Source organism: Ctenocephalides felis, unplaced genomic scaffold (genome assembly GCF_003426905.1).
Source record: "Ctenocephalides felis isolate EL2017-DRISC unplaced genomic scaffold, ASM342690v1 CF-g0.4_SCAFFOLD_01408, whole genome shotgun sequence".
NCBI lineage: Eukaryota > Metazoa > Arthropoda > Insecta > Siphonaptera > Pulicidae > Ctenocephalides > Ctenocephalides felis.
The window spans coordinates 1,272-22,585 of record NW_020537562.1 but is presented as its reverse complement, the minus strand read 5'-3'; the positions used below and the strand labels follow the sequence as shown (position 1 = coordinate 22,585).

The following is a 21,314-nucleotide window of genomic DNA, read 5'->3' as shown; positions in this document are numbered from 1 at the left end:
TTCTGAAATACTTTGGAAGTTCTGAACTTTCTTTCAAAGCAATCGTACTGCTTTAACTGCATAGAGATAAAATATCGAAGCGCGTTATCAACAGCAATCGAATGTTTTTTGAATAATTCAAATCGGTTGAGCCGCGTTACCGAAATCGTCGACGAAAATTTGTATCCGCACATACACACATACATCTATTTTTTCTAAGTATGCCAAAATGTTCAGAAAGCTCTGAAACGTAATGATATATAATATAAATACAGGTAAGTTCACATGAGAACATATATTTCTAGTAAATATTTAATTACATAAATTATTAACACTATATCTTAAACTATTTGTACAAACACTTTCATTATATATTAAACTCATCATAATTAAGAACTTAGATCTAAAAGTTTCTAAACACTAAACCCTGATTTAATTTAATATTCACTCAACTGTTTTGCCACTTTTTTTTAAAAAAATGTTAATCAAACGGGCACTGCTTGTTATAATCAAATGTTACACAATATGTACCGGTAGTTCTGAAAGAAAAAGAAATAAATCCGTTTATAATTTGTTATGAAAATAATCAAATTTCTAACAACAATTAGTCACTTATTCAAAAAAATTCAGCTTGATATCAAACAGAGTTATATAAAAAAATTCATTTTGATAATAGATGTCAAGTGAGAATAGCTTTGGGGTTGCGGCTTCAGATTCAGATGATGAAAAGTCAAAATAACTATACTGTTCAAAATCAAATATAGTGAAAGAATGATGCCACTATGTGAGAAAGAATAACTAGTCAGTTACTTTTTAAACAAGCCATGCGCTGAAGATAAGAAAACAATTACTAAAAATGTTTTTATAATAGACTGATCATAATTCAAATAAATCTATAATTTCTATAAAAATCTATAAATAAATTGGTTATGAAACATCCCTCAAACGTATAAATGATGACAAAAATGTCACAATAAATCAGTTTTATTTTTGTTATGCTTCTAAACAATCTGTCATATGCACTAGGATATTCAGTAATTGTTTTGACGATATTATATGGCTTCTTGAATGAATGGCAACCCAGTAGTTGTGACTAAACCAGTTGTAACTAGACTCGAAGTATTTATTAACATTTTTAACTTCCCGAAGAAGTTTATGTTTTTATCAGAAAATCCGGTTCGATAATTTTATGTTTTCTCGACGTTTTAAGCCATTCTGAATCGAATGAGACCAAATTTATCGTGCTGATTAGTTTTTGGTGGAGATCGGCCGGGCCATTTTCTTGTAATAAAGTGATAAAAAATTAGTTTTGACGGTAGATCATAGTCTTACAGATCATACTAAAATATTACAGTCCTACGACAACTCGTCAAACTTCAAAAAATTGTCAAAATTTGCAAAAAATAGTATAGATCGTTCTGGCATTGTCAAAATTAGACATTTCATCGGCGTTTGCTCAAAAACGCCTGAACCGATTTCAGGAATTGAAAAGCCATTTGATGTATCTCAATGAGGGCTATCATTTATCAGTTTTGTGCGACGATCGGCCGAGCCTTTTTTTTGTAATTTGGAAAAAAGTGTTAAACTTTTTGACTACATTCAAACTCATATTACAGAATCGATTTCGAAAAATCAAAAACTGTTTGAGAGATATTAGCTGCGAATGATACTGATTAGTTTTAGGTGAAAATCTATCAAGCCGTTTTCTTGTAACTCGTTGTTGAAAAAAATTTTGAGCCGATTTTCATGAAACTTTTTATGATGATATATATCATGGTCTTATACAACTTACTGAAATAGTACGATCTTACGACAAGTAGTTTAATTTTAAAAATCCACCAAACTTTGAAAAAATTATTAGTTTTTTTGACGTTTGTTAAAATTTAAATTAGACTATTTACTTGGTATAACGATAGAGTACTTGGTCTTAATGAACATACTAAACGAATAAAGTCCTATGGAAACTGGTTCAGTTATGAAAATTTTGATTTTTGATAATTTGCTTTAAAAAATACTCCGAGTTAACGTGTTCGTTCGTTTTCAAAAATGTGTAATAAATCCACTCGGAATGCTTTAATCACTCATAAATTATTTATTTTTTATTGATTGAGTCGATTATTTGAACATATCGGGAAGTTCATGTAACTTGCCTCAAGGCAAAATACCAACACCACTTCGTTTTATTATATATGCAGTCATACCCGCGAGAGTTGATTACACACTTGAGATCTACAATTTTAAATGGAAATTTGACATCAAAACTGCCTGATGAAACGAGCCAGTGAACCCAGGACTAGTTTGTGCTAACCCATGTGCGAACTTATTACCCCACCATAATAAATCAGTTCATAATAGTAATAATATTGTATGATATTACTATTATTATTACCGTGGCAGGGAATTTTCTAAGTCCTTTAATACTCACTTATCTGTTGATTCCTCCCCAATGGAGAACATTTCGTGCGAATGTCCTTCGGGTAGTGGGGGTGGCGCGGCGGGCGCAGGCAGAAGCGCCGATATCCAGTGACCCACTCCCGAGCGAGGACATCCGCGGTTGCAGGGAACTCCACGAAGAGGCGTACGCGACCTCACGGCCTGGGCCAAGTAACACGCGCTGAGAAAGTGGCTGCAACGCGAACGCCCTTCGAATAAAATTCCATGTAATATCAATATCAAAATGAAATATGGATTTTATACAGTTATAGATACATTAATATTTTGAACTTTTGCGGTAGTATTTTAAAATCCTAACACTCCAGTTTTCAAATTGGCAAATGCAACTAGTGGGGCGCTGGTACTTCTCGTACCAAAAATTTTTTTTTTGTAATAACATTAAGATTTTTGAAAAAAAATTACTTTGAAAAAGTTAGATTTTTGAGAAACTATAAATTTTTCATAAAAATTTACTTCTTTAGAAATTGACTTTTTTGGCTAGACCTGCCTACGCCAAAAATTAATCAGCGCATCTCCTTATAAACAGCAATCGAATGTTTTTTTGAATAATTGAAAACTCTCTGAAACGTAATGATATATACAAATTTTCATTTTGACTTTTTGCGATTACTATAACTTATCCTACGGGAAGTTATAAAATGGCCCAAAAATAAGTGTTGAACAAAATTGATAAAGGGCCCTAATCAACCAGTACCTTGTCCGAATCGAGCCATGACAAATATATCTATCAATCGCAAAGAAACGGATTAAACTAAGAAATATAAAATTTAAAAGAAAAACGTGGCTGTTGAAATGATATCAATTGGAAATCGGATTGTTCAGTTGATAACAAAAAACAATATTTTTATTTTTGAAATAAATAGTTAAACTATTGGGTGCATGGCATCGTGCTTTAAGGCAAATTGCTGGAACTTTCCGTACCGTAATTAAAAATCTTGGTACGGAACTCAAGAAAATTTACACAATGTGTACACATGATTAAAATCTCTATAAAATATCTGATAATTTGATGAACATGTGTCCAATAAACATTTTTGACCGCGAAATGACATTTTTTAACTTATTTTTATTGAGAGTCTCTAACCGCTGGGCCTGCCTTACCAGAAATTCAATCAGTTGTTCATCTTGTCAATACAAGTAAATTGTTTTATGAATTATTGAAATCGGACGCTCCGTTTTTTTGAAAAACTTAGTTACCGTTTTTGGCACTTTTTTCCCCGTATATTCGCAACAGCTATACCTGCCTTTGCCAAAAGCTAACCAGCACGTCTCCTTATTAATACGAATCGAATGCTTTTAGAATTATTCAAATCGGTTGATCGGTGTTCCTGAAATCGTCGACGAAAATTTGTATCCACACACACATACACACATACATCCATTTTTTCTGGGGTATGCCGAAATGTTTAATAATCTTTGAAACTTAAAGATATATACAAATCTTCGGAATTTTTTTCGAAAAATCTTTCGGATAAAAATCGGAAAGTTCTTGTATTCGTTCATGCCTTAGTATATATTTTGTTTTTCTCAAATATTGCAATTTAAGTTGCCAATTGTCAGTAGTTTATACGTATGTCACTCACTTTTAACTGGTTAAAAATTCGACTGATTACGTTATCATCAACAATTGGAAATATTATAAGAGATAATGAATAATAAGCAACTTGTTTCTATAATTTTCATGTTATTGTTTAGTTAATGAATAATTTTATCCAATAAGATATATATCATATTTATGAATATTTTATCAATTAATCAAATCAACACTCCGCAATATATTTTTTTATAATTCATTTATTCTCGATTTAATAATGGATTGATATAAGTTAGATATTATTTGTAGAAACTATTCAGAATATATTCAAAGTCTTATTCAGTATAGCCGAACCTAAATAGAATGACACTATTGTTGCAAAAATCGATAAATGAAACTCATATGATCTGACATTTTGTGATGAATTTTGTATACGTTTTGTATTAACTATTAACAACTAAAATATTTACTTATAGGATGTCCTTTGCAATACGGTTGTATCCTTCCTCCATTTACGCAAAAATCTAGATGACCCACTTGGGCTTCTTCTCCTAAAAATCCTGCATTAGTATGTATTACCTTAAAATTTCAAAACAATTATAATTATAATCATAATGCTGATGTTTTAACAAATTTATATTTGAGTTATTCACCTGCACAATATGCGCATCTTCTCTGGTTAACCTAAATTTTCTTGAGCCGAATCTATCTACTAAAGGTTTGGCTGGGTCTAATCCTGAAATAATGAATCATAATATCACTATATACAAGCATGTGCATGGATTAATTTACATGGCTAAGAGCTAGACGAATAAATTATACACGATCTTGTGGAACACTTACATATATTAAATGTGTATAAAAATATTCCATTTGTAAATATGGAAGCATGGTTGTGAAACCATTTTGAAACAAAGTCTATATTATTCGAGATTTTAATAGATTGATTTGTATAAATATATATTTAAGTGGATATCAAAAATGTATAAAAACAATGTATAACACCAAGTTTTGGTATAAAAATCAGAAACAAAATTTTCTGATAAGCTTTAAAAATCTTGAATTGTAGAAACAAGTAGTAGAAGAAAATATTTTAAATATCTGTTATTAAATTATTTTAGCCTTTAGTATACTCTTCTAATTATTATTTATTTATTACAAAATGAAAGGTTTGGTCCGCCAGTTATGAATGGATCTAGTGATGTGTATCTGAAAATTTCCAGATAGAAAAAAAATACCACACCGCTATCTTGAACGCTTTCTAAACACTTTAATTAATGCATATTTTGTTTTAGTAATCAACATAGCAGCATTTGCAAAACGAAAGAATTAGAAGTATTATTTGTCGGGTAATGAGAAACTTATAATTATTTTAATCATCAATTAACTTATCGCTAGATTGATTTATTGCAATTTATTGATTTATTGTAAATACCATAATGAAAATTAATTAGACTTTTGGACGTGTCATCAAAATGATTTTAAATGATCTCACATTGAAATAGAAATAATAACAATTTCGTAATATTATATACCACTACTACTGCGCAAACTATGAATAATTTCAAATAGCAACTAGTGGGGCGCATGGCATCGCGCCTTAAGGCAAATTGCTGAAAGTACCCGTACCAAAAATTATCTTTTTTAAAAAAAAGATTAACATTATTTAAAAAAAAATTACTCTGAAAAAATTAGATTTTTGAGAAACCATAAATTTTTGACAAATTTTTTTTGGAAAAAAAAAAGAATTTTTTGATGAAAAATGTATTTTGAAATATTTTTGGAAATTCAGAACATTTTTTCAAAGCAATCGTACTGCTTTAACTGCATAGAGACGAAATAGCGAAGCGCGTAAGCGCCGCGTCGCCGTCTAACGCATAAACATTGGTACGGAACCCATAGGAATGTGAACAAAATGTATACTTATTGTTAAAATCTCTATAAAATATCTGATAATTTGATGTGCATATGTCTAATGATTATTTTTGACCGCCAAATGGCCTTTTTTTTTCCTTTTTTCACTAGATCCCCGAAACCGCTAGACCTGCCTCCATGAAAATTTGATCAGTTCTTCATCTTGTTAATACAAGTACAATATTTTTTGACTTATTCAAACCGGACGCTACGATCTCTTAAAAACTGAGTTAGCGTTTTTGGCACTTTTCGCCCCATATCTTTGGAACGACTGGACCTGCATTTGCCAAAAACTAATCAGCACGTTTCCTTATCAATACGAATCGAATGTTCTTTGATCTATTCAAATCGCTTCATCCGTGTTCCCGAAATCGTCCACGAAACTTTGTATCCGCACACACACACACATACATCCAGTTTTTCTAAGGTATGCCAAAATATTCAGAAACCTCTGAAACGTAAAGATATATAAAAAAAAATTATTTTTGATTTTTTTGCCATTACTATAACTTGCCCTACGGGAAGTTAAAAATAATATAAAATATTGCGTGTATAAAATGTTATTAATATTAAATATTACGCAATATAATTTATTACTTCAGCAATATGGATTTAATATAAGAGAAAATCAAATGCAATAAAAATGAATTAAGTATGTAAATAAATTAGTCATTAACAAATAACAATAATATTCAATATGATAATCAAAACGCAAATATTTTCATAGTGTTGTTTAAAAATATATAGTACATTCTTTTATATAATCTAACATTTAATACAACGTTTGTAATAAGTACTTTCAATATTTTACATTTATTGTATCATTGGTATCCATACTATTAGCATATATATTTCAAATTTTGACTAATTTTTTTTTTTTTCAATTTTATCCCTTAATAGTTTTACTAATTATCCTTGAAACACATGACACCTCCAATGCATTTGAAAGCAATCGTTTAATAATGATGTGTATTGTCTTGATTAAGTCAATATGTTAATTCCAGATCTCCTACCTATAATTTTATGCTGCTTCCTGGTTAGATGATTGCTGATCATTCCGCAAATGTGCGCTCCCAAGGAATGGCCAACGCACGTGGTGGCCTTAGCTCTTCCGCCTCCTACCATAAGGTAAGAGTACATCTGCGCGGCACATTGCCCGACTAGTTTTGTATTAGATAAGGCTGATAAGTAACAAGGAAACCTTGTCAAAGGCTCCCAATCCACCGTCACGACTTGGTAACCTCGAGATAAATATGCTGGAAATAGTTATGGTTAATCAATATAATCGCCTTAATCAATATCATAATTGATCTGTTATTGTGCACAAACTTATTTGCATATACTACCTTGAAAAATATTTGTATATCAATTGATTTCTTTAATAACAGAGAAAATGATATAAATATATATATATATATATATATATATACTGAATTGCTGCATGTAGCTATTAACCTCAACTTTAAACCTTAACCTCGTAAATATAGTTATTTTCTGTTAAGAGTCTTTGTTTTTGCTCCAGTTTGCTCCAAATGTTCCATGTATTTTGCAAGGTTGAAATAAAAAGAAGAAAAGATCCAAAGTTTTAATGATGAAAGTAATTAATTCTTATGAAGGATGTTAAAAATTGTTTAAACAGAACATGAACGTAAAATATATTGTAAATTGTCACCTTGGTGGCTGACGACTGAGGAAGGTCTAACTCTTTAAATTAAGTTTTCAAACTGGTTGAATTTTATATTTATGCGCAATGTTATACTTATTATGTTTTAATTACGTAAAATTATATTAATTTTAAGTTGAGGACCTCCGTGGCGGAGTGGTTAACATTCAATCCCTGTCACGAACAGCCCTGATATCGTGGTGAACCGATATCAATTTTCACTTGGAAATATTGATCATAAATATGATTCCGAGTAAAAATCGGCCTTTACAGTTATCACTGCACCAAATAGAACTAGCTGTAAGTGGAATTCTTTCTTAAGGCAATTAAGGCATCGTGCCTTAAGGCAAATTGCTAGAATTTCCCGTACCAAAAATTATTGTTTTTTTAAAAACGACTAACATTTTTGAAAAAAAAATACTTCGAAAAAATAAGATTTTTGAGAAACTATAAATTGGACAAAAAATTACTTTTTGTCGAAAAATTAATTATTTTTTCTAATTTTTTTTTTTTGAAAAAAAAAATGTTTTCTTTATTTTGACATATTTTAGAAGATCTGAACTTTTTTTCAAAACGATCGTACTACTTTAACTGCATAGAGACAAAATATCCTAATAATCTATAGCCGCTTCGCTGTCTAGCGGATAAACATTGGCACGAAACCCATAGAAATGTAAACAAAATTTATACTTATTATTGAAATCTCTATGAAATATCTGATAATTTGATGTGCATATGTCTAATCAGCCAAAAACTAATCAGCACGTCATCACCTTATCAATACAAATCAAATGTTTTTTGAATTATTCAAATCGGTCGATCCGTGTTCCCGAAATCGTTGACGAAAATTTGTATCCGAACGTACATACACACACGCACACACACACATACATTCATTTTTTCTAAGGTATGCCAAAATATTCAGAAACCTTTGAAACGTCGAGAAATGCAAAAAATTTCATTTTCGATTTTATTGCGATTACTATAACTTGCCCTACGATAAGTTAATAAGTTCTATTAGATAAATCCTAATAATGAAGTAATCAAATATGGATAGATCAACCGTTGGTTTACCATCTAAAAAATACAACGTAAGAAGGTTTAGCCCAATAGCTTATAGGCCGCAAGAGTTTCTAATTGCTATTAAAATATGAGCGATAAAATAAAATCAATCAATACATAAAATTTATTTTAATTTGACAAAAATCATTATCAACTATAATATGTCAGCAAATATATCAAAATGGTATTTTCTTCCATTTCGACAAGATGAGATCTTCAGTTTAAACTAGTTTTGACCAATTGCTCACACTTGATTTTATTTCTACATCATATTTAAACACAAGCATTTATTTTTATAATTTTACTTTCATTTTGCGGTCATTTTTTGCTGACCATGAACATAATTGTCATATATAATGATCTAGTATTGTATAAAATAAAAGCAAATATAAAAACCACGAAAAAAATTATGTCCAAAATAAATAGTAATGTAAAATTTTTGTGTTAAGTGACTCATTAGTCCAGTTTAACATGCTTGGTTTGTCCGAGGATGCTCGGGGCAAAATTAATTTACAAGATGTTAAGTGCAATAAAATACTATTTCACACAAGTAAAATGACTAATAAACAGCTAGAGGCGAGACAAACAATTTACGATAACGACTTGGTAACTAATAAATAAAAAATACATCGTAATGACTAGCGTGACTTATCGATATAATGATTATTTTTAAATAATGAAAGTAGTTTCATTTTGATGTTTCTCACAATGTTTTTCTGCTCAAAAACTTTATTCACTTATAAACATATTTACATACTTATATTAATGTTTTTGATTTTTTTAAAAGTAGCGATTGTGATATTCATATTGCTTGATTGCAGGTTGTTTTTGAAAATTGTTATATTACGCGAAAACACAAAAGTAAATCTGCTAAAAAACTCAACATAATGCATCACTTTGGAATTACTTCAGACTTTCATCTAATATATGGTATATTCCATTATTGTTTATCGAGCAAACATTTGTTTATTGTTTGCAAATGAAAGTGCATCCCGATGAAACTTTGCATTCATGTCGTCGAAAAGAATAATAAAGTCACGCGACAAGAAGACAGCTATTAACAATTGTTTTCATTGTGTACGGGATCAGTATAACAATGACATGTTATGTTCTGTAGAATAATAGACGGAGATCCAGGTATACCTTCTACTAAAATATTTTTTTCATATTTTTTAGTCTATTGTCAGGCAGCAGTGACAACGATTTTCACTTGGAAATATAGATAGCAATATGTTTCCAAGTGAAAATAGCTCTTAATCCGGCATTGCTGCTTTAATAAAAATTGTCAGCCCTATTATATGAATGCTAATGATAAAAAAATCATTAAATAAGAATTGATTAACCATTGGGTTACCATCTAAGAATACGAAGCAAGGACACATTTCAGTTCAACAGCTTATATGGCTTAAGGTTCTAATTGCTGTTAAAAAAATATTTTTATTTTTATTTAGTAGATATTAGAATCAGTTACTCGATTGGTATTTATATATTTTTATATAATATTTTATAATTTATATCGATATCGCTACTGCTTGATATCGAGATAAGAGTCGAACCCGGAAACAAAGATTTTACACAACGTTATTACCATGATTAAAAAAAGAATAATGTCGATTATTCATATATTTTGAAATTTTAATATCTTGTTTAGTTTTGATTATTGAGGTATACTTTATAACATCTGAATATCATATTTTTTAATTGAAATAAATTACTTTATGATTAAATATGCGTTATATAATTATTCCCATAGTGATGCAGTTGAGAAGAATGTATTTTATCCAATGTTCAAAATATATGAAAATTGAAGTGAAACGTATTTTAAGCCGTTAATGCTTGATTACGATCTGTATTATTATTTCAGCAGGGCCGATAAAAAGGCCGTTAAATAGACCAATGTTATGGCAAGATTATATTACGTAGAGTTTTGCATATTAAATGGTACTAAAAACTGTCAAAATGCTATGCAATTGCTGTGCAGTCAGGCGTTTCAGATAAAAAATCTAATAACAACATATGAGTGAAATTGCATTTTATATGCAAAATGCCTTATGGCACTGCAAACCATAGCCTTGTCATAACATTGGACTGTTTATCGGCCCCAAAATTAAAGTTTCGTTAAAATTGTAACTAATATAAACCCAACACTACCCAACAATGTCCAATTAAAAATAAACTAGTGGGGTGAATGACATAGTGCATTAAGGCCAATTGCTGGAACTTACCGTACCGTAATTAAAAATCTTGGTGCGGAACCCAAAATAAATTACACAATAAAAATCTCTATAAAATATCTAATAATTTGATGTACATATGTCCAATAAACATTTTTGACCGCGAAATGACATTTTTTTAGGTTATTTTTATTGAGAGTCCATAACCGCTGGACTTGCCTTCTTAAAAATTCAGTTCTATATCTTGTCAAAATAAGTAAAATGTTTTTTGAATTATTAAAATCGGACGCTCCGTTCTCTTAAAAACTGACTTACCGTTTTTGGCACTTTTTGGTCCGTATCTTCGAAACGGCTAGACCTGCCTATGCCAAAATTGAATCAGCACGACTCTTTATTAATAGGAATCGAATGTTTTTTGAATAATTGAAATCGGTTAAACCGTATTCCCGAAATCGTCGAAGAAAATTTGTATCCGCACACACACACAATCATACATGCATTTTTCTAAGGTATGCCAAAATGTTCAGAAACCTCAGAAACGTAAAGATATATACAAATTTTCATTTTCGATTCGCGATTACTATAACTATAACTACGGGAAGTTAATTAGCAAATGAAATTGGGATCAAAAATTTCAAAGAAACGCGACATGCATCTAAAAAGTTATGTCTATTGAATTTTATCGTTGGAGACCTAAATCACAGTTTTGTGACCAACTCTCATACTATTATTATTATTATTGTCAGTGATATATGTTGTGTCTGCATTTACCATCTCTCAGGAAGGTCATAGGCGTTTTACTTTCTGTGCCGTTGAATCCGTGCACTACTATAACGTTCTTCCTGTCCCGGCGAAAACCGGCGCGATGCAACGAACCATGATCTCGCATGTCGAGCCTGGTTCTATATGGCGATTCTCTGCAATATATGACGGAAATTTAAAATTTTCATTATTATATAAAATCATATAGCATACAAGGATTTGACGACAAACTGTGCATCATATTTGTATAAAAATATTTCTAAAAAGATGGCGTAATATGAAAAACAGTCACAATTATATACAAAGCAGGAATGTGTTGCAATTTAAATAAAATGCTTCAGAGCGACGGGACTTGTATCAGAGGTCCCGGGTTCGATACCCACTTCGAGCAGCATGTTGTCAGGCAGCAGTGACAACGATTTTCACTTGGAAATATAGATAGCAATATGTTTCCAAGTGAAAATAGCCCTTGCCCGGCATTGCTGCACCAATAAAAAGTCAGCCCTATTAGATTAATTCTAATGACAATAATCCTCAAATATGGATGGATGGATTTTAACCATTGGGTTACCATCTAAAAAAATACGAAGTAAGGAGAAGTTTCAGCCCAACAGCTCATAGGACGTAAGGTTCTGATTGCTGTTAAAAATATAATAATATTTTCATTTATTATAATAATACTCCTATTGTACCTATGATGTTATATTATATCTTATATTTTTCAATCTATATATTTCATTTGCTTTTGAGAATTGTATAAAAATCTGTGCAATTTACTTAATTATTAACCTGAAAAAATTAGCACTTGTTCATTTTCATAAATCTAAATCCGGGACAAAAAATCTAAATCCAAGACAAATTTTGCGTTTAGGAAAATCCGGGACGCAAGGTGCAAATGCGGGACTGTCCCGGCCAAACCGGTACGTGCATAGTTACTTTAATAAAAGGCATGTTTTTAAATACACAAAAAATCAATAAATTTAATTATAAGTTGAATGCAATATATTAACAATATTACTTACGGTGTGTATAGATAGAATCTTATACTAGGATCAGGGCACACATAATTTTTTTTAAGGACGCAATTCCAATAAGGCACATCTACGTTGAGCAGCAAACTCTTAATTTCTGTAAATTATAAATTGTTTTAAAACATCTTTAAACAATAAGGAAATTGCAAGTAAATATTATTATATTAGTAGTTGTATTAGTATTATATGTATATATATTTACGACCTTGATATTACTGTTACTCTCGCTTTTAGACATAAAAGCTATGATTTGTCTGAAATTAAAATAGAATTAAATTTGCGAAAGCGAATCTTAGACAACTCCATACTCGAAATGGGACAACTGCAATTAATTGTTATGCAAATCAATCATTTGCTGCAAGTAACATCGTGTCAAGTAACACTTATTGTCAAGTACTTTATAATTAACTTATGTACATTATTAAAATTATGTATAATGTGGCGTTTTTGCAATGCATAAAATAATGAGAACATTTCATTCTGTATATTGTCTACAATTGATTGTCATGTTGTTATGAAGTCTTTCAGAAAATGTATTATATATAAATAAATATACCTGCGGGAGACATATATCACGTGATACAATTAAAAATTTCTTTTTTTTAATTAAATAGCTCTATGTCTCAGGTTCAGCTGAATTATTGTACAGTTCTTAGAACGTGCACAGAAAGTATTTTTTTATATTTGTTATCTTACTTATATGATTTATAATATGCATATAATGATTAATTTTAAGTTTTATGTTCACATATGTATTACTAAAATCTAATAATAATCAGGCGTAATATCCATAAAAATCATGTTCTTTTTTTAAAATCGATTAAAATGGACTGACTATGGTTGTAATTTTGTTCATTAGAAATATAAAAATACAGTGTAAAAAGTTTTTCTCAAACTTTGATGAGTTTTTAAAATTAAACTACTTGTCGTAAGGCCGTAATATTATAGTAAATTCTATAAGCCCATGATATATATCGCCAAAAAAGGTTCCATAGAAATTAGCTTAAATTTTTTTTCTCAACCGTTAATTACAAGAAAACAGCTCGGTAGATTTTCACCTAAAACCAATCAGTATCATTCGCAACTAATATCTTTCGAACAGTTTTTGTTTTTTTAAATCGATTTGGTAGTATGAGCTTAAATGTGGACGAAAAGTTCTCACTCATCAACACTTTTCTCAAATTATATAGAAACGGTTCGGCAGATCGTCGCACAGAACTGACAAATGATTGTCCTCATTGAGATACATCAAATGGCTTTTAAATTTCTGAAATAGGTTCAGGCGTTTTTAAGAAAACGTCGATCATAGGTCTGATTTTGACAAATGCGAAAAAAACGTTACTAATTTTAGCAAACTTTGACGAATTTTCAAAGTTAAACAAGTCGTCGTAGGGCCGTAATATTTTAGTATGATATATTAGACTATGGTATCAACCGTCAAAAAAAAATCATTAAAATCGTCAAAAAAAATTTTTTTAAACTTTATTACATGAAGACCGGCTGATCTTTACCAAAAACTAATCAAGTCGATTTCCAACCAATATCTTTCGAACGGTTTTTGAATTTTTAAAATTGATTCAAAATTGCGGGCTAAAACGTGGACGATTTTTTTCTCATTTTTTTTGCGATTTACAAAGAAACAGTTCGGCCGATCGTAAAGCAAAACTGACAAACGATAGTTGTCATCGAGATACATCGAATGAATTTTAAATTTTTGAAATCGGTCCAGCCGTTTTTTGAGAAAACGTCGATTTACGATAAAAAACTGTTCACACACACATACACACATACTTTTTTCAAATTTGGTCTCATTCGATTCAGAATGGCTTGAAACGTTGAGAAAACATAAAATTAGCGAATCGGATTTTTTTCTGAAAACATAAACTTTTCCTTCGGGAAGTTAAAAAAACAATAATGAAAATTAATTTTTTGAATCATCAATCGAGTTCGTGTCTGAACAATTTTTGCAATGTTTAAACCTCTGCCCAGAGCGGTTATAAACTCGCGACCCGATTCTCTCGATTGTCCGTTGCCTCTCACGAGCATTTGACACGCTCACTTCTTCCTCGGATACACCTATACAAACCTAATTGAATAACTCGTTTCATTTTGTTGAAACAAGACGAAGATATTGCCCTAGACCTAGACATTGGCCTCATATAATGTCGAAGCACATGTGGATGCATTCAGTGAAAATTATAATCATAATCGACATATAACACATCAGTAATTTTATCTGTCGTGGAAAGTTACATTTTTTTTAACTAAAATCTTTATTTGTAGCTCATAATTACTTAACAGATATCAATTATATATATATATATATATATATATATAATATATATATATATATATATATATTTATTCTGCATGTAAAGTATTGTATTTTTTACTAACAATAAGCAGAGCCTGTTAACAATGTGTTACATGTTAACTGTTACATGTGAAAACAATATTTACTAGAAAATAGTAGCAACATCTAGCTACGTATCTGCTAGAAATAATTGTTAATTAACACGAATAATAATAAAACGTATTTTAATTAATTTCAAATTGATTTTAATGATTTTTCATAATAACTCAAATTTTGAAAATTTAACGATTAATTAAATTTTGAACCACTATATATTTGAATATAGTTGATCTAATTTTAAGGAAATTTAAATTATATATTTTACGGATTTAATTTTTAGAAAATTACAGTTTGTTTGATCATATTCAAATTCACTATAATTACATGCTTAAAAAATATTGTTAGCAATGCATTAATTAAGGTTGTTAATTAATTAATGTTGTCAAATATCTCCCTTCCGCCTTTTTGTATTATAAACCAAGAGCAAAAGAGCGGAAGGGAGATATTTGACAACCTTATATAATCTTAAACCTCTAGTATTAGCACGAAAATTATTATTATCGATATATGTTTTATAATTACAAACACTATTTATTTGACTCACGTTTCTTTTAGAAGATGTAAAGGGTGTATTTAATATAGATTTGATATTACAAATCTTTTATTTATTCAAAAGTTATTGTAATAGATAATTATATGCCAAAATTAAGAATCAGATGTAAAAAAAATATTAATTTTTGGTCTATAATATCTCTTTTTTACGCTTGATTTGAATTTATTCCACCCCAAAAAGCGTTTTTGATTTTATTTTAATTTCACGCTAAATATACTTATTAATTTATATGCAAATTAAAAAAATATCGATTTATCACCGTTTGAGCAAAAAAGATTTACTACAGGAATTAAGTCTAACTTTGATATGAATTTAAATAGAATGATCAAACATATTAATTTTTATACCTACCTATATATATATATATATATATATATATATATATATATATATATATATATATAGCATTGATCTGTACGAATTATAAATAAAATTTACTAGTATAATATTGAATAATCAATATTGTATTTACTCTTGAGGTATTCAGTAAATAGTAAACTACTGATTTAAAATTATATAACCCAATATATTTATATTTTTTTATTTTGTTTTTTTTTACAACAGTTTTATACTTGCATCTTATATTTTCAATTAAAAAACAGTACAAAATGGCTATACTTGATATGGTATAATAGTTTGTAATAATAAATAAATTTTAATTTGAAATTAGCAACTGGTAATATTTATAATTAATTTTTTGTCTATTTATATTATTTATATATTTGTTTTATTTTTATTTTATTATATACGTTTTTATGCATTTGTTTGATTGGATTTCTTCTTTTTGCAAAAAGCAGCACAGAAGGTTAGTTATTTGACCCGGTATAATGATTTGCAATAATTTATTATTATTCAATTTTTCAGATGATTAACAATATTTTTTTTATTTGTGATCTTGGAATACTTTATCATAATATCCTTCGTTTATTTCAAAATATTGTAAACGAACAAAGTACAATATAAAAACAATAAGTGTTAATAGAAAAGTACACGATCTGTATCGTGTTATTAACTTTAAGTACATTTTTTCAATAACTTGGAAACCACAACTCGGAAAAATTTCTGGTTTTTTCAAATACCAATGTATCATCCTATTTTAACAAGAAATCATTAATATTCTTCATAAAAATTGCATAATTATATATAACAGATAGTTTTTAGTTACTTGTTATTACGAATTGCATAAACTTTAATGCATTATAATCAAATGAATAATTACAAATTACAATATAATTATATATTTTTCTATCAACTATGGCAATCATAGATGTCACAAAAGTTCTCGGAAAATGGCGATAGAATTAGTTAAAAAAACGTACTTGCAACACAATTTTGCATTAAAAGTTTCCGCATAAGATTTATATGTTCATTGTTTTAATATCTATCAAAGTATTAAAAAGATTAGATGAATTTTAATATTTCTCACATTCTATTTCTCACACATTGAATTATGCAAAGTAAAGTTACAAAATAAAATTATGGTATAAAATTTTAATCCAATATGTACGACATATTTCACGTAGAAATGAAGATCAATATGATCATATTTCAACTCATCATACAAAATAATATTGTTTATAATTAATGATAATATTAATAATAGAATTAAGTTATTTTGTCCTGAATGAAGTAATTCTGATTATAATTTTTGCAACCTGTAATTATAATTCCACATACACTTTTGCATAAATTGCAAAAATTTTAAAAAAATATAATTAATAAGTAATAAAATATAATTGAAAATCAAATTTTCATTTTCAACTTGAAATTTAAGTTCATGTTATTGATAAAATTGTTCTCGACTTGCATAATTTAATAAATAGTTATTCGTTACAAAAAAGCATTATAAATTTAATTCCGTTCGAATTTATTAAATAATAAGAATAATATTCAAATATAAAAATTATTTAATAATAAACATATTATAATTATATTAAATTATTTAATCTTTACTTAATTTAACTTTTTCTTAATATTATTTTTATAATAACAAGTAAACTGTTAGGTAAATCAAAAAACTCTGTCTCTAAAATTTTTTTAGTAAACTTTCATACATTTCTTTAAATTAATATAATTTTTTTCAAGTTAAATATTTTCTATATGTTTTCGCTAACATTAGCGTTATTAGCCTATATTTTTTCAACTGGTTTTTTGTGTTTCCAAATAATTTGTGTGGTTAAATTTCTAATTTTATTACCTTTTTCGTGCCAATTATTGTACATGTTGTTATTTTTATTGGTTTTGTCTAATTAGTTAGAATATTAGTTTTGCGTTATTTTATAATTTTTTACTTGTTCATTTTATAATAATTTGATATTTAGTATGTATTTTTTGTGGTATTATCTACTGAAGAAGAGTCTAGAAACGTATTAGGTCCACCTTCTATAAAACATAATTAAGTTTCAAATTACTTTTAAATTTATTAATTTAACATATAAAAAAACTTACCTAAAAATGATAATACTAAAACAAGCACTTTCAACACACAATTCCTATCACAGAAAATCAAAAATGCAGATGAGAACTTCATGACTGATTTTTTGTCTTAGCTATAAAATCCTTAAAATTTACACTAAACTTTGGATAATTTTTCAACACTATCATTCTAACCACGTAAAGTATAGTTTGATGAGCACTGGTGACTGATAAACTACATATTTTAAACTTTTTTACACACAAGTTCCATATATTTTATAAAAAAATTTTAAGAGATCGTGTAAAGTGCATGCATGCGTTTGCGAAGCACATGTATCAACATTCATGATTCGGTTTAATTTAATGCCTTTGAACATTGAGTTCATTTTTCCCTCTCCAAGGCAAATCTTATACACTTCAACGAGTCTCTTAAAACTGGTCGACGGTTTATCAAGTTTACTCTCGATCAATGCCGAGAAAATACTAAAATCGATTTTAATAGCCCTTTTTGCTTTTTATCAAGCCAGAGAAATACTTTTCCATTGAGAAATTACAGACATTCTTTTAATTGACGACCACATCATTACATTATAAATTGTATATTGCGTTTATATTCAAATTACCATCTTACTTGCATTACTATTTGAATTAAAGATTCTCAAATTCCTCAAAAAGTTTGATATAATTTTTTTTTGCTCCTCTTACACACAATTTTGAGTAAAGAAAATGCAAAACATAAAATATGTAAAAATAGTGAAAAGAATCTCGTTTAATTCAATAATTAAAATCACTAATATTATGCAGTTTACAAATTTTTTTTTAATTTAAAAAAATGTGTATTATTACATTAAATGTGTATAATATATAATTAAAATATAAAGTAATAATGATCAATAATTCCTACTCCAAAAAATAGGCAAATTGCTGGCACTTTCCGTACCAAAAAAAATTTTTTTTGAAAGATAAAACATTTTTGAAAAAATGTTACTTTGAAAGACTTAGATTTTTGAGAAACTATAAATTTTTGAAAAAGTATTATTTTTTTGGAAAAAAGACTTTGGAAAAGAAAAAAAATGTCTTTATTTTGAAATATCTTTGAACTTTTTTTCGAACGAAAATTTGTATCCTCACACACGTACACACACACACACATACATTCATTTTTCCAGACATGCCTAAATGTTCAGAAACCTCTGAAACGTAAAGATATATAAAAAAAAAATATTTTAGATTTTTTTGCGATTACTATAACTACCTTGGAAGTTAAATATAGAAAATATTTGCAAGTAATATAAATTGAACTACATCCGAAAAAAGTAATGGATCTGTATGAATTTAATGCAAAAATTACAATGATTTATTATTTGTTGCGATTATTTGATAAATTTATTAATATTTCATAAGCAACACTTATAATTTCCTAATCGTAAACGTATCGAATAATATTATTAATTATTGAATATCATTTTTGTATTTGTTGAAGCAATAAAATAATATTTATTTTTTTGGCTAAGATCTAGAATAAAATTTTCTTCTTGAAGGTGGTTTTAAACCTATATCATACTGCCGTAAATCATTATCTTTACATTTCTTTTTATTTGTATTATTTTCTTGATTTTTGACATTCAAATTGCTTTAGTTCTTTCTATAGTAAATTTATATGTAATAACTCATATATTATTAATTCATATATTATTTCAAATAAGCTTTATTGAAGATCTGCAAAAATGACAAAAGCAATAACTGATAAAAAAATGTACAAAATACTAATTTTTGTGCTTGAATTTTATTCTTTTTATTTTTTTTCTATTAGACTTACTGATATAATGATAGAAATATGATCATAAAACAATGTACGAGTATTTATATATCGAAGTAAATTCAGAAAATTGTGCTTTACTAATAAATAAAATAAACAAATATTTTAAAATAATTCAAATTGAATTTAGTTATTTAGAAATAACTCGAGTATTAGAGTATAGTACTTTAAACTTTATATTAAAGTTTAAAAGTAAAATCCTCGTTCGATCTACAAAGCATACTAGTCGAAATTCTAAAAAAAACTAAATATGTTTAGCAGAGTTGTTATTAATTTATTATATGAGTCCAATTTTTGTAGCAATATATCTTATTCAAATTGATTTAAACCAAGCTATTGAAACAATAAAAAATAAATAGCAAGTCAATGTGGAATGAAGGCTATTTCAAAACTATGAAAGCGAATGTGAATGTACTGAAATCATAGAAATTGATAACTGATATGTTAATGTAAGTATGGCAATAATTCAGTATATTTTTAAGTGATAGTATTAGTCATATAGATAGTTAACAGAAACACAAAATAAACAAAATAAGTTGATTTCTTATGTAAATGTATAATATCATTTTTAATAAACTTGAAGAATGAAACTTAATCAACTAATTAATCTGATTTATATAATACACACGCAGTCCTGATTCCAATGAAATGTTAGTTTTGCAAAAGTTTGTGAGTGAATTAGATACATCCTCATAACATTAATCTGAATTAAAGCTATTCTGTTAAAATCTCATTTGAGATATATATTTATATAGATATTGAGAAAATAATATTTCAATGAATTTATAAAAAAACACAAATAACTAATATGAATATATTAAAAAAAATTAATTATTAAATAATGAAGTGTAGATTTTATGCAATTATTAATTTGTATAATAATTATATATTCCATATAATAAATAATTAATATTGATATCGTTTCTGAAAACTATTTGTCCACACTAGTACAAATTTGTAGCAATTGTGCTATAAATTGTTATGGTTGACAAACTCAAGAACGTTTAATTCCAAATGTTTAGAGTCTTCTATAGAATATTTTATCAAAATAATAAGATATGATTTCTATAGCAAAGCTTGTAAAAATAATCTCTTATAAATAAATGAGACTAAGCATTATGTAAAAATACTACTGACCAAAAAACCCAGAAACGTGTTTAATCGACCATTAATGTCTATTGTTCCGGCTTAATTCTTTTTGGAGCATCATGATTTTATATTAAATCGACAAAAATGTGCAGTAGGTAATATGATTATTTGATTATTAGAGATTTTAAAGACTTTTAAATAAATTCTATATCTACTCTACATAAATACTCTACATAAATTAATAAAAGTTAATATGACAAATTAACGTGTAAAAATTATTTAATTATATATTATATAGTGCTATATCATTTATATTTTGTGTAAAAGCAATCGAATCAAAAAAATATTACAGCATAACGAATGTGATGTGCTACAGATGTTTATTTAAATATTTTCTAATATGAAATATAAATAAATTAAATCAATAAATAATATATTAAATGTCATTTTTT

General features: G+C 27.8%; 1 protein-coding gene across 1 annotated transcript; it reads right to left on the bottom strand.

Annotated features, from left to right (window-relative positions):
- Positions 1-2,404: 2,404 nt before the first annotated feature.
- LOC113369621 (phospholipase A1-like) lies at positions 2,405-18,069 on the bottom strand (the record flags this gene model as incomplete). The annotated part of the gene is made up of 7 exons (XM_026610254.1): positions 17,988-18,069; positions 12,565-12,670; positions 11,552-11,697; positions 6,895-7,137; positions 4,621-4,703; positions 4,438-4,546; positions 2,405-2,621 (listed from the first exon to the last, which is right to left on the bottom strand). Coding segments are annotated over exons 1-7 (986 nt in total), but the record flags the coding sequence as incomplete, so codon positions are not given.
- Positions 18,070-21,314: the final 3,245 nt, after the last annotated feature.